The 15,678-nt window shown below is 54.2% G+C and overlaps 1 protein-coding gene across 1 annotated transcript in view; it reads left to right on the plus strand.

The window, feature by feature from the left end:
• slf1 (SMC5-SMC6 complex localization factor 1) overlaps positions 1-15,476 on the plus strand; it is a gene marked incomplete at both ends in the record, with an annotated part of 51,709 nt that extends 36,233 nt beyond the window's left edge. The window contains one exon of the mRNA XM_080531309.1: positions 14,983-15,476. Coding sequence (XP_080387435.1) covers positions 14,983-15,476 — 494 coding nt within the window. The remainder of the gene's footprint in view (positions 1-14,982) is intronic.
• Between the last annotated feature and the right edge of the window lie 202 nt (positions 15,477-15,678).

A 15,678-nucleotide genomic window follows, 5' to 3' on the forward strand; every position in this document is an offset into this window, starting at 1 on the left:
ACACACACACACACTATCCTCTAAGCGTTCCCTCTCTCCGTGTCTGTGCTTTCGTTGTCTGTCCGAGCCCATTACCCGTCCTCTCATAAGACGTGTGTTAACGTCTCTCTGAGGAGATTAGAAGAGTCGGGTTTTGCCGCTCGTGAAATTCACACGCTGGTTTGTGGGAAAATCTGTCACAACAGGAATGGTTGTGTGTGTGTGTGTCTGGGTTGTGTTTTGCTTGCCACATGCAATCGCTGTTCGGGCGCTTTGAAGTGAGTGTGACGTGTGTCAAAAAAAAACGAGGAGGGGGATGACTGGAGCTGTGGTGGGTGGGTGGGTTGGGTGGGTGAGGGGGGCTAGGTGTGTGTGTGTGTGTGTGTGTGTGGCCAGGGTAGACAGACAGCGTTGAACAAGACTCCCGTGCTAGGGAGACGTCCTCCCAGCCGCCCTTGCCGCCGCGCGGCTCCTCTCTCCAGTTTGACTAATTATAGTTAATTTGATTCGGCTTTCCCATTAACACATGTACATATTCTGTCCTCAAAAAATAAATGAGATGGGGATTGTTTGGTCCCGGTGAGGAAACGGAAGAGAGAGAGCGGCGGGAGAGAAAGAGCAAATTAAAAGAGGTCAGAAGAAGGCTGTTTGTAAAATTAGACGCAAACGAGAGAGAGAGAGAGAGACAGAGAGAGACAGAGAGAGAGAGAGAGAGAGAGAGACAGAGAGAGAGAGAATGGGGGAATAGGGAAGAAAGGGGGAGAGAGTTGAAGAAAAGCGAGTGTGAGTGTGTAAATTAGGGCTGTCAGGGTTGCAGACATCTGTGTGTGTGTGTGTGTGTGTGTGTGTGTGTGTGTGTGTGTGTGTGTGTGTGTTGCTCCTGCAGGCCCAGGTCTGACAGGGGTAGTAGCAGCAGTAATGAGAGGTTGCTCCTAATTTGACACGGCTCACTCTCCTCCTAGACTGGTCGGTCTTAGAACCACACTTTGTGTCTGTCTAGATGTAGATGTAGCTTCTACTACTACGACCTGAGGCGGGAGCGAGAAAGAAGTACGCTTCTTTGGTCTGCCTCCACTGAGGGGGGTTGGGGGGGGGGCATCGGAACCAAGTGTTTGGCCAATCAGGTGATTCACTCAGATTGAATATATTCAGTTGCCCTGACAGCCAAAAATGTGTTGTCGCTTGAGAAAAACGAATTCAGTTGAACAATAGGACTACGACAAAATTCAAAGCACTTCTTTTGTTATACAACAAAAACAAAAGAGCCTGTCTGTAGGTCAGTTTACCACCATCTCCTTTCCAGATATTATGTTTATCTGAAATCAGCGTCTGGCAGGTCTGACATGTACCTGGCTCAGTCTACGAAGTCTCAGGAATGTACCTGTGTGATGATTGTTGTTACTCCTGTTGGTACTGTTTATATTGGCCGTAGTCCAGATAGAGAGTTAAGTGTGGGTGTGGAGTGTCACTCACACAAGAATACAGCAATTGAACAACACAAACATCGCATCGTGGATCACTCAGAAAGAGCTTAGACACACTCTACTACAAAGGAAAAATCCTACATAATCTATACCTCATTTGTATCTATCTATCTACATATACATGCACACACAGTATATAATACAAAACATCATCCATACATTATGTATGCGCAAACATAAACTAAATACAACATAGAACATCTAAACTGACATCTAGGCCTTGATAAAGACCCTCTACGTTGCCGTATGCTAAGCTAACGTCCCTCCAAGTCCAGGAGCCCCCCCCCCCTCTCCCGTGCAGGGTTTTTGTTTCCTGCAGCCAGGCTGAGCTGCCAGCCCGTGGTCAGAGAGGGCAGCACTGACACTGGCAGCCAGGCAAGGCCTCTCAATAGGAGGCTTCTCTCCCCCCCATAATAATCACCCCTGGTCGGAGGCCATTAGGGGGGAGGGAGGGAGGGTGGATGGAGGGGGTGGGAGAGGAGGAGGAGGAGGAGGAGGAGGAACGGATGGCCCCCACCCTCGACCCTGGGGTGCTGGCAGAGAAAGCATGCCATGGCTGAGGGTAAGGTCCCCCCCCCCCCCCCCCCCGCTCCCTATTCTGCTCAAGGCTGGCCCGCACGACCCTGTCTGTTTGTGTGTGTGTGTGTGTGTGTGTGTGTGGTGTCTGCTCTGTGTGTGTGTGTGATGTCCGCTCTGTGTGTGTGTGTGTGTGTGTGTGTGTGTGTGATGTCCGCTCTGTGTGTGTGTGTGTGTGTGTGTGTGTGCCTGCTCCGTGTCTGTGTGTGTGCCCACGCCCTGCTCCCTCCCTGGCTGGCTGGCTGGCTGGGTGAGTGTTTAATTTTGCAGGACGGCCAGAGCGTCCCTCCCTGATTGGAATGGAAAATGACCCGGAGCCCTGGCCCGGCCCCTGGAGGAGGAGGCGTGGAGGCAGGAAGAAAAGAGCCTTCAAGCTGTCACCGTCCGCCCCGCGCCCACCCCCCCTACCCCCCCCCCCCCCTAATCTCTGGTGGCGTCAGCTCCATACAGCCGCCCACGTTAGTAGGCAGACCCGGTCGGTTTGAGACGGGGCCCCCCCCCCGAAACCCAGTCTCTCTGTTAGGCCCCCGGCAACAACACGACTGCAAAGTTGTTCAGGTTGTGGACCTTTGTACACCCAAGTCAGTCACAGTGAAGTGTGTGTGTGAGGGGGGGTGCGTGTGTGTGTGCGCCCGCGCGCGCGCTTTCCCCAAGTCCTATTCTATAAGCTGTTTTAATTGAGGACAGTTGAGAGTTACACAACGTCTCTTCCGCTGCTGTGTGTTTGTGTTAGTCACACCAGCCACATTCATCAGCTCTGCCTCCTGCTCTCCCCCCCCCTCTCCCTCTCCACGTCCCCCCTCTCCACCTCTCCCTCTCTCTGCCCTGCCCCCCCCCCCCCCCCCTTCCTCCCTCTCTCTCACCCAGCCAATCCCTCAGAGTTTTACTGAATTAATGCGTTTGGAGCTGAAAGGCGTCATCGGTTCGGCGGCACAGGAAACAACAGGGTCCCCTCAGACTCCTGCTGGCGCTGGGGTGTCACACATTCACTCGGGCAGAGCTGCAGACACCCGCACGCGCCTCGCCGGGGTCCTTTGCTCTGCTCTTTTTTTCCCAAAATGGCGGATATCTTAAGTTGGATACTAAACTGCATTTTTTGTCGTATAGTAGTTGTATTCTGACAACAAATAGTTGAATCTAATCTAAAGATGATGGTGGGTTAGGGTTAGCGATGGCTCAGGGTGCGCTCAGTCGGTCCTATTTGTCCCTGCTGGGACTTGAACCGATAACCCCTCCGGAGATGAGCACTGCTGTGTTGTTAGGAAGTCACATGTCAGTAGGGGGCTTTTCCTCCCACTCTCTCCTGCTTGTCTCTGTTCTGTTAGGTTGAGGAAATTACTTTATTAGGAATTAATAATTCCTATTTTAATCAATTAATTATTTTAATTATAATTGACCTAATTAATGATTAGGTGTTTTGTAAGGTGTTTGTCAAGATTGGAACCTCAGGGTTCAAGGGGGGTGACTGCAATGTCTACACCATATACTGTACTCATCTGTCTCTATCCATCTCTACTCTCTCTATCCATCCATATCTACTCTCTCTCCATCCATCCATCTCTACTATCTCTCTCTATCCATCCATCTCTACTATCTCTCTCTATCCATCCATATTCTCTCTCTCTCTCTCTCTCTCTCTCTCTCTCTCTCTCTCTCTCTCTAAATGGATAGAGAGAGAACAAGAGTGTGTGTGTGTGTGTGTGTATATACAGTATATGTTACGGTACATGTGGGAATACGGTACATGTGGGAAAACTAGCGTTATGGTTAGGTGCTACGTCGATTTGGTACATGCTGGCATGTCTAACCCTAACCCTATCCCTAACCCTAACCCTAACCTTAACCGTAGCACCCTAGCACCTAACCCTAGTTTTCCCACGTACCGTGTTCCCACATGTACCGTAACATATATATACATACACACACTCTCATGTTCTCTCTCTATCCATTTCTTCTCTCTCTGATGGAGTAGAAGAAGAGTGTAGTCTCTCAGAACCCTGCTCTCACTGAGACCCCTACACTCTACACTTTTTGTCCTGTGCTCTCAAGGCTGCGAGTGTAAGAGCTGCTATTTATTCCAAGGATGTGCTTACATACTTCAGCCTGTGATGCGTTTTGGTCCTGAAGGTTTCTGGCAGCGCCCCCATCTACCTCCAGAGGGGGGGTCTTTTAGAAGAGAGAGAGAGAGAGGCACAGGCCAAGGAACTCCACTGCAGCTCTCCTCTCTTTCTCTCTCTCTCTCTCCATCCTCTTCTTCCTCCCTCTCTCTCTCTCCTTCTCACTCTCTCTTTCTCTCCATCCTTCTCTCTCTCTCTCTCTCTTTCCCTCCCCATAACAAGTAAAAGGTGTACAGAACATGGGAGAGGTTGAAGACCTGAATCCCTGAAAGACTGCGTGGTGTTTTCAAGGTCAGCCCTGTGTCCGTGTCTGCTGCCACTGGCTGTGGGGTTGCAGAGTTAATACAACAACAGACCAACAGCCTTATTAAAGACTGGTGTGATTACAAGTCTCTCTCTCTCTCTGCGTAACCTTGAACTCTGACTCCAAGAGAAGTTCTGCGCTACAGTGGACCACACAGCTCTTTCTGTCGGGAGAACAAATACAAACAAAGCGTAAGCTGTTCTGTTAAGTTCAACAACCAATGCCCCCCTCCCCTGATGGGGAAAAGAACCCCGTTATATCTTGCGTTTACTCTTGGGCGAGGGATGCCAGCAAGCGTGTGTGTGTCCGTACGCGAGCACGCACACGTGTGTGTGTGTGTGTGTGTATGTGTGGCAGGTATACCTGCGGGGCTGATGCCCAGTGCCAGCGGCCTGCTCTGTGGTTTCAGGGGATTACACAAAGTCCCCGGTGGGTTCCCATGGCCATGACCCCCCCCGCCCTCTCCGCTCTCTAATCTGCCTGTAATCTCTGGAGCCGTGCCCCCCCGACCACCCTGTAATCTGCCTGTAATCTCTGTCTGCCCAGGCCGCTGTGTGGGTGAGGCCCCTGCAGGCCGGACATCACTCGCTATCTCCACCAACACACCACCCTGCAAGCCTCCACACACACGCCTACACACCACCCTGCAAGCCTACACACCACCCTGCAAGCCTACACACCACCCTGCAAGCCTACACACCACCCTGCAAGCCTACACACAAGCCCACAGACAATGCCTACACACTACCCTGTCAGTCTACACACTACCCTATAGGCCTACACACTACCCTATAGACCTACACACTACCCTATAGACCTACACACTACCCTATAGACCTACACACTACCCTATAGGCCCTACACACTACCCTATAGACCTAGACACTACCCTATAGGCCCTACACACTACCCTATAGACCCTACACACTACCCTATAGACCTACACACTACCCTATAGGCCCTACACACTACCCTATAGACCCTACCCTATAGACCTACACACTACCCTATAGACCCTACACACTACCCTATAGGCCCTACACACTACCCTATAGACCTACACACTACCCTATAGACCTACACACTACCCTATAGACCTACACACTACCCTATAGACTTACACACTACCCTATAGACCTACACACTACCCTATAGGCCTACACACTACCCTATAGGCCCTACACACTACCCTATAGACCTACACACTACCCTATAGACCTACACACTACCCTATAGACCTACACACTACCCTATAGACCTACACACTACCCTATAGACTTACACACTACCCTATAGACCTACACACTACCCTATAGACCTACACACTACCCTATAGACTTACACACTACCCTATAGACCTGCACACTACCCTATAGACCTACACACTACCCTATAGACCTGCACACTACCCTATAGACCTACACACTACCCTATAGACCTGCACACTACCCTATAGACCTGCACACTACCCTATAGACCTACACACTACCCTATAGACCTGCACACTACCCTATAGACCTACACACTACCCTATAGACCTACACACTACCCTATAGACCCTACACACTACCCTATAGGCCCTACACACTACCCTATAGACCCTACACACTACCCTATAGACCTACACACTACCCTATAGACCTACACACTACCCTATAGACCTGCACACTACCCTATAGGCCCTACGCACTACCCTATAGGCCCTACACACTACCCTATAGACCCTACACACTACCCTATAGACCTACACACTACCCTATAGACCTACACACTACCCTATAGGCCTACACACTACCCTATAGGCCTACACACTACCCTATAGACCTACACACTACCCTATAGACCTACACACTACCCTATAGGCCCTACACACTACCCTATAGACCCTACACACTACCCTATAGACCTACACACTACCCTATAGACCTACACACTACCCTATAGACCTACACACTACCCTATAGACCTACACACTACCCTATAGGCCCTACACACTACCCTATAGACCTACACACTACCCTATAGGCCCTACACACTACCCTATAGGCCCTACACTCTACCCTATAGGCCTACACACTACCCTATAGACCTACACACTACCCTATAGACCCTACACACTACCCTATAGACCTACACACTACCCTATAGACCTACACACTACCCTATAGACCTACACACTACCCTATAGACCCTACACACTACCCTATAGACCCTACACACTACCCTATAGACCTACACACTACCCCATAGACCTACACACTACCCTATAGACCCTACACACTACCCTATAGACCCTACACACTACCCTATAGACCTACACACTACCCTATAGACCCTACACACTACCCTATAGGCCCTACACACTACCCTATAGACCTACACACTACCCTATAGACCTACACACTACCCTATAGGCCCTACACACTACCCTATAGGGTAATGCTTAGGCCCACCCAGTTGTTTTAGATCTGTGTGTGTGTGTGTGTGTGTGTGTGTGTGTGTGTGTGTGTGTGTGTGTGTGTGTGTGTGTGTGTTAGAGGAGACAAGGAAAAATTACTCTAGACGCTTTAGGATATTTGGATGTGTAGGCTACAGTATGTTCTTTGTTTTCTGTGGTCAGATGACTGTGTGAGCGTGTGTGTGTGTGTGTGTGATGCGTCTCTGTCAGGCGGAAGGGGAAAGAGAGACAGGGATGTTTACAGTGTTGCTGCATCCCTGCCTGTCTGCCTCTGCTCTCACTCCAGACTAGAGAGAGAGAGAGAGGGATGGAGAGAAAGAGACAGAGAGAGAGGGGTGGGTGGTGGGGGTGGAGCAAGCCCTCCCCTCCTCCACTCTCCTCTCGCTTTTATATTCCTTGTCTTTGCCTGCCCTCTAAAGGCCAGAGGGCTGCCTGCTCCATCTGTGTGAACTGTGTGTGTGTGTGTGTTTGGGGGGGGGCAGTCAGTCAGGCTGCATGTAGCTGGTGCAGGCAACGGTAGCATGAACAAGGCGTGTGAATTCCCCCTCTCTGCCCCCTCAGAGTGCAAGCCTGAGCACACACACACACACACACACACACACCTACAGGAGCGTAATTACCCTTCCTCACGTGTAATCCCCCAGGTGTTTTATGTATCTCCAGAGCAGCATATCTGCCACGTCGTGCCAATACCTGGACTCACTTCAATCACTCTCCATGATGCAGCCGCCAATATCATACCAAGCCCTGGCCACTCACAACGTGTGTGTGTACGTACACGTGTGTGTGTGTGTGTGTGTGTAAGTAAGTGTGTGCGCCAGTACGAGAGGTGTGAGGTAAAGCACTGACAGATGTGTGTTTCATGGACCATTGTGGAGAGTTAGGCAGCGGCTGGTTCCGGGGTCCACTGGGAGGGAGGTCTGCTCACCGCTCACATTCATCAAGTTCTACTGGTGACCATATAGGCAGGGGGGGGGGGGACTGGTAGAGAGGGGGGGAGAGAGACTGGTAGAGAGGGGGGGAGAGAGACTGGTAGACAGGGGGGAGAGAGACTGGTAGACAGGGGGGGGAGAGAGACTGGTAGAGAGGGGGGGAGAGAGACTGGTAGACAGGGGGGGAGAGAGACTGGTAGACAGGGGGGGAGAGAGACTGGTAGACAGGAGGGGAGAGAGACTGGTAGACAGGGGGGGGAGAGACTGGTAGACAGGGGGGAGAGAGAGAGACTGGTAGACAGGGGGGAGAGAGAGACTGGTAGACAGGGGGGGAGAGAGACTGGTAGACAGGGGGGGGAGAGAGACTGGTAGACAGGGGGGGAGAGAGAGACTGGTAGACAGGGGGGAGAGAGAGAGACTGGTAGACAGGGGGGGAGAGAGAGACTGGTAGACAGGGGGGGAGAGAGAGACTGGTAGACAGGGGGGGAGAGAGACTGGTAGACAGGGGGGAGAGAGAGAGACTGGTAGACAGGGGGGAGAGAGAGACTGGTAGACAGGGGGGGAGAGAGAGACTGGTAGACAGGGGGGAGAGAGACTGGTAGACAGGGGGGAGAGAGACTGGTAGACAGGGGGGGAGAGAGACTGGTAGACAGGGGGGGAGAGAGAGACTGGTAGACAGGGGGAGAGAGACTGGTAGACAGGGGGGAGAGAGAGACTGGCAGACAGGGGGGGAGAGAGACTGGTAGACAGGGGGGAGAGAGACTGGTAGACAGGGGGGAGAGAGAGACTGGCAGACAGGGGGGAGAGAGAGACTGGTAGACAGGGGGGGAGAGAGACTGGTAGACAGGGGGGGAGAGAGAGACTGGTAGACAGGGGGGGGAGAGAGACTGGTAGACAGGGGGGGAGAGAGAGACTGGTAGACAGGGGGGGAGAGAGAGACTGGTAGACAGGGGGGGAGAGAGAGACTGGTAGACAGGGGGGGAGAGAGAGACTGGTAGACAGGGGGGGAGAGAGAGACTGGTAGACAGGGGAGGAGAGAGACTGGTAGACAGGGGGGAGAGAGACTGGTAGACAGGGGGGAGGAGAGAGACTGGTAGACAGGGGGAGAGAGAGACTGGTAGACAGGGGGGGAGAGAGAGACTGGTAGACAGGGGGGGAGAGAGACTGGTAGACAGGGGGGGGAGAGAGACTGGTAGACAGGGGGGGAGAGAGAGACTGGTAGACAGGGGGGAGAGAGACTGGTAGACAGGGGGGAGAGAGAGACTGGTAGACAGGGGGGGAGAGAGAGACTGGTAGACAGGGGGGGGAGAGACTGGTAGACAGGGGGGGAGAGAGAGACTGGTAGACAGGGGGGGAGAGAGACTGGTAGACAGGGGGGGGAGAGAGACTGGTAGACAGGGGAGGAGAGAGACTGGTAGACAGGGGAGGAGAGAGACTGGTAGACAGGGGAGGAGAGAGACTGGTAGACAGGGGGGGAGAGAGACTGGTAGACAGGGGAGGAGAGAGACTGGTAGACAGGGGAGGAGAGAGACTGGTAGACAGGGGGGGAGAGAGAGACTGGTAGACAGGGGGAGAGAGAGACTGGTAGACAGGGGGGAGAGAGAGACTGGCAGACAGGGGGGGGAGAGAGACTGGTAGACAGGGGGGGGAGAGAGACTGGTAGACAGGGGGGGAGAGAGACTGGTAGACAGGGGAGGAGAGAGAGACTGGTAGACAGGGGGGGAGAGAGACTGGTAGACAGGGGGGAGAGAGAGACTGGTAGACAGGGGGGAGAGAGACTGGTAGACAGGGGGAGAGAGACTGGTAGACAGGGGGGAGAGAGACTGGTAGACAGGGGGGAGAGAGACTGGTAGACAGGGGGGAGAGAGAGACTGGTAGACAGGGGGGAGGAGAGACTGGTAGACAGGGGGGGAGAGAGAGAGACTGGCAGACAGGGGGGGAGAGAGACTGGTAGACAGGGGGGGGAGAGAGAGACTGGTAGACAGGGGGGAGAGAGAGACTGGTAGACAGGGGGGAGAGAGAGACTGGTAGACAGGGGGGGAGAGAGACTGGTAGACAGGGGGGAGAGAGAGACTGGTAGACAGGGGGGGAGAGACTGGTAGACAGGGGGGGGAGAGAGACTGGTAGACAGGGGGGGAGAGAGACTGGTAGACAGGGGGGGAGAGAGACTGGTAGACAGGGGGGGGAGAGAGAGACTGGTAGACAGGGGGGGAGAGAGACTGGTAGACAGGGGGGGAGAGAGAGACTGGCAGACAGGGGGGAGAGAGACTGGTAGACAGGGGGGAGAGAGAGACTGGTAGACAGGGGGGAGAGAGAGACTGGTAGACAGGGGGGGGGGGAGAGAGACTGGTAGACAGGGGGGGAGAGAGACTGGTAGACAGGGGGGAGAGAGAGACTGGTAGACAGGGGGGAGAGAGACTGGTAGACAGGGGGGAGAGAGACTGGTAGACAGGGGGGAGAGAGACTGGTAGACAGGGGGGGAGAGAGACTGGTAGACAGGGGGGAGAGAGACTGGTAGACAGGGGGGAGAGAGACTGGTAGACAGGGGGGGAGAGAGAGACTGGTAGACAGGGGGGGAGAGAGACTGGTAGACAGGGGGGGAGAGAGACTGGTAGACAGGGGGGGGAGAGAGAGACTGGTAGACAGGGGGGGGAGAGAGACTGGTAGACAGGGGGGGAGAGAGAGACTGGTAGACAGGGGGGAGAGAGAGACTGGTAGACAGGGGGGGGAGAGAGACTGGTAGACAGGGGGGAGAGAGAGACTGGTAGACAGGGGGGAGAGAGAGACTGGTAGACAGGGGGGGGAGAGAGAGACTGGTAGACAGGGGGAGAGAGAGACTGGTAGACAGGGGGGGGAGAGAGACTGGTAGACAGGGGGGGGAGAGAGACTGGTAGACAGGGGGGGAGAGAGACTGGTAGACAGGGGGAGAGAGAGACTGGTAGACAGGGGGGGGGGGAGACTGGTAGACAGGGGGGAGAGAGACTGGTAGACAGGGGGGGGAGAGAGAGACTGGTAGACAGGGGGGGAGAGAGAGACTGGTAGACAGGGGGGAGAGAGAGACTGGTAGACAGGGGGGAGAGAGAGACTGGTAGACAGGGGGGAGAGAGAGACTGGTAGACAGGGGGGGGAGAGAGAGACTGGTAGACAGGGGGAGAGAGAGACTGGTAGACAGGGGGGGAGAAAGACTGGTAGACAGGGGGGGGGAGAGACTGGTAGACAGGGGAGAGAGAGACTGGTAGACAGGGGGGGAGAGAGAGACTGGTAGACAGGGGGGGAGAGAGAGACTGGTAGACAGGGGGGAGGAGAGAGACTGGTAGACAGGGGGGGAGAGAGACTGGTAGACAGGGGGGGAGAGAGACTGGTAGACAGGGGGGGGGAGAGAGACTGGTAGACAGGGGGGAGAGAGACTGGTAGACAGGGGGAGAGAGACTGGTAGACGGGGGAGGAGAGAGAGACTGGCAGACAGGGGGGGGAGAGAGACTGGTAGACAGGGGGGGAGAGAGACTGGTAGACAGGGGGGGGGAGAGAGACTGGTAGACAGGGGGGAGAGAGACTGGTAGACAGGGGGGAGAGAGACTGGTAGACAGGGGGGGAGAGAGAGACTGGTAGACAGGGGGGGAGAGAGACTGGTAGACAGGGGGGAGAGAGACTGGTAGACAGGGGGGAGAGAGAGACTGGTAGACAGGGGGGAGAGAGAGAGACTGGCAGACAGGGGGGAGAGAGAGAGACTGGCAGACAGGGGGGGAGAGAGACTGGTAGACAGGGGGAGGAGAGAGACTGGCAGACAGGGGGGGGAGAGAGACTGGTAGACAGGGGGGGAGAGAGACTGGTAGACAGGGGGGGGAGAGAGACTGGTAGACAGGGGGGAGAGAGACTGGTAGACAGGGGGGGAGAGAGACTGGTAGACAGGGGGGGAGAGAGACTGGTAGACAGGGGGGGGAGAGAGACTGGTAGAGAGGGGGGGAGGAGAGAGACTGGTAGACAGGGGGGGAGAGAGACTGGTAGACAGGGGGGAGAGAGACTGGTAGACAGGGGGGGAGAGAGACTGGTAGACAGGGGGGGAGAGAGACTGGTAGACAGGGGGGGGAGAGAGACTGGTAGAGAGGGGGGGAGGAGAGAGACTGGTAGACAGGGGGGGAGAGAGAGACTGGTAGACAGGGGGGGAGAGAGACTGGTAGACAGGGGGAGAGAGACTGGTAGACAGGGGGGGGAGAGAGACTGGTAGACAGGGGGGAGAGAGAGAGACTGGTAGACAGGGGGGGGAGAGAGACTGGTAGACAGGGGGGAGAGAGAGAGACTGGTAGACAGGGGGGAGAGAGAGAGACTGGTAGACAGGGGGGAGAGAGACTGGTAGACAGGGGGGGAGAGAGAGACTGGTAGACAGGGGGGAGAGAGACTGGTAGACAGGGGGGGAGAGAGAGACTGGTAGACAGGGGGGAGAGAGACTGGTAGACAGGGGGGGAGAGAGAGACTGGTAGACAGGGGGGGAGAGAGACTGGTAGACAGGGGGAGAGAGAGAGACTGGTAGACAGGGGGGGGAGAGAGACTGGTAGACAGGGGGGGGAGAGAGACTGGTAGACAGGGGGGAGAGAGAGACTGGTAGACAGGGGGGGAGAGACTGGTAGACAGGGGGGGGAGAGAGACTGGTAGACAGGGGGGAGAGAGACTGGTAGACAGGGGGGGAGAGAGACTGGTAGACAGGGGGGGGAGAGAGAGACTGGTAGACAGGGGGGGGGAGAGACTGGTAGACAGGGGGGGGAGAGAGACTGGTAGACAGGGGGGGGAGAGAGACTGGTAGACAGGGGGGGGAGAGAGAGACTGGTAGACAGGGGGGAGAGAGAGACTGGTAGACAGGGGGGGGAGAGAGACTGGTAGACAGGGGGGGGAGAGAGACTGGTAGACAGGGGGGAGAGAGAGACTGGTAGACAGGGGAGGATGAAAAAATGCATAACTTAGAAAATGTGAAAGACACTTCAGGTGTGCCTGTGTTGTATTGCCTGAAGAGAGAAAGTATTTCCTTTTAGGAGAGGTGGGAGAGGGAGACAGACAGACAGAGCCCCAAGGTTGTACCCTGTCACAGAAAAGGCCCAGAGAATGCAGCGTTGTGAATAAAAAAAACACACAAAAAGCTTCTCTCCCAAGGTTCACCTTGCCTTTGTCTGCTTGGCGAAACAGTTTTTCCCTCTGCTGTTGGGAGTCGATAGACCTGGCTGATACTTCAGCCGCCCGAAGGCCGAGGCTGACCTCACACACTCCACAAACACTCCTGCTCAATGGCTTTACCGGCAAGGCCTAATCAGCATGGAGTGTTTGGTTATTGTGACTTACTGTGAGGAACTTTTCTCTCTCTCTCTCTCTCTCTCTCTCGCTCTCTCTACCCTCTCTCTCTCTGTTGTTCTCTCTCTCTCTCTCTCTCTCGCTCTCTCTACCCTCTCTCTCTCTGTTGTTCTCTCTCTCTATCGCTCTCTCTCTCTCTCTCTCTATCCATCTCTACTCTCTCACATTCTCTTTCACTATCCATTTCTCTCTCTCTAACTAGTTTTCTCTCTCTCAAGCCGCTTCGATCAAAACCTGCGGCTCTTCCATCCTTGACGGCCACCCCGGTGCTGACCTCTGCATTGTACGTTCCCCCGCTAATGTAAAAGTGGATGTCGATTAAAGCCACGATTTATGCAGATCGACTTGTTGTCGCTCGAGCACAAAGCACTCGCCGGTGGCTGAGGATTGACCTCCCTCTCCCTCCCTCTCTCTCTCTCTCCGGTACCTGACGCCACGTGATGTCACACAGGTGCTCAGCAGGCTGTGGGAGACAGAGACACTTGATAGTTTGCAAGGTCCTCTCTCTCTCCGCGAGTCACAATAGCGGTGACGTCAGGCAGTCTTAAAGGGACAAGGCTCGGAGTGGCGATGGCAGTAGTTGTTTTAGAATAGGTGATTTTCTTTTTTATATATTATAGAATAGAATATCTGGTGATTTTTTGCATAAACACACATACAAACGATTGTCCTTCCTGGCTTTAGACATTGTTGTTTCGCAAGCCTCTTTTTGTTTTTAAGTGAAAGCCGGCAGTGTTTTTTAGACTGTGTTGCCCCCCTGTCTAGGAGAAGCAAACAAGGGACTCGCACTTGACTCTGCTCCACACATCGGGCCACGTGGGTTTAGCCGTGACCGCCCGCCCGACCGCCACTGGAAATGGCTTTTCTTCTTCCACACAGACAAAAGAGAAAGTTAGAATGTAGGAAGGAAAATGTTTCAGCTGAAAATTTGCCGACTAGGCTAACGCTGCCTTTTTTACTGTATTTTATATGGTTCATGTATTTGGATTGTCCTCGATATAATAAACTAAACTAGACATTTTATCTGGCCTTGTGATAAGAAAATGAACAGCTTATTGTCGTTAGTTTTATATATATAAATAAATAAATAACAATGTCATTCTGGAGCATTGTGTGTGGATTGATGGCAAATTATGTTTTACTTTAACAAAATGTGGACAAGGTGAAGGAAGGTGTCTGAATACTTTCCGATGGCACTGTATGTCACTGTGTGAATGTGGAGTAACCAGTTAATGTGTTAATGGTGTCAGCATACGTTAGCAGAGCAATGAGATATAAAGCCCTGTCTCGGTCGCCCTGGGGGTAAACAGCTGGTGTGTGTTCGTGTGTGTGTGTGTGTGTGTGTGTTCGTGTGTGTTCGTTCATGCACTATTTATATCTGTTGCAGTGTCCTCTCATTGACCCATGCAATTTCTCTTCCGCCTTATTTGCTAATGTTGCTGCTCAGCTTGGCTGCTTGTCAGCGCTGGTGTGTGTGTGTGCCATGATATTATCACTGGTGCTCAGCTGGCTGGATGCTGGGCTCTGATCAGCCCCAAATTCTCAGACCGCAAGCTCACGTTGAGGACAAGGCTGCGGAACATTCCATTCCACATTACCTCTGTATTCACAAGATGGTCTCGAGATAACAAATTAAATATTCTAATACAATTTGTCCACCCAAAATTGGAAACGGGTGGCGGTGGTGGGGGCGGCTGGGGGGTGCATTGAAGTGGTCAGTTACTGCTGTACAGTATGTTGAACTCTCGGGGGGTGGGGAAAGGTCAAAGTTGAACTCCCCTCTCCCTCCCCACAGGCTCCTCCCTGCTGCAGCAGAGGGACGGGAACGGCTGCACGGCGCTGGACCTGGTCGCCACGGCAACGCTGAGGAAGGAGCTCCGCCGCAGCGCCCTGGCGGGAGACTCGGCCCTGGAGGCCCAGGGGTCGGAGGTCAGGGACCTGCCCTTCCTGGAGACCTGCTCCTGCCTGCTGGCCTGCCTGCTGGCCTGCTACCTGAAGGAGAGGGGGGCGCCCGTGCTCTCCCTCCAGGCCCAGGACCAGCCTCTCTCCCTGGGAGCGAGGCTGGCCGCAGCCCTGCAGGCCCACCCGGCCCGGGAGGTGGCGGGGGGGTGGGGAGACCTGCGGCTGGTGAGGCTGCTGGAGGACCTGGAGGCGGCGCGGGGGGTGGGGAGGTACCTGGCTCAGGTGTGCCCCGCCGTGAGGGAGTGCCAGGGCCCGCGCACGCGCTACCTCCTCAGCCTGCTGAAGAGGCTCGCCGGAGCAGCGCCTCTCGCATACACACTGACCTAAAGGCTCACACACACACACACACACACTCACTATCCAACCAACCAGGGTTGCTGTTTACCTGACAATAATTACATATATACATTTTTTAATAAAAAGTTCTCTGCTAGCACCCACGTCGACGAAGTAATGTAATCCGCTAAGGTTAGCCGCGCAATGTTCGTTTCCTTTCCGTTTTCAGGAAAATGTTGTCATCAGTTTGCAC

Source organism: Nansenia antarctica, assembly GCF_963989245.1.
Source record: "Nansenia antarctica genome assembly, chromosome: 5".
In the NCBI taxonomy this organism is placed as follows: Eukaryota; Metazoa; Chordata; class Actinopteri; order Argentiniformes; family Microstomatidae; genus Nansenia; species Nansenia antarctica.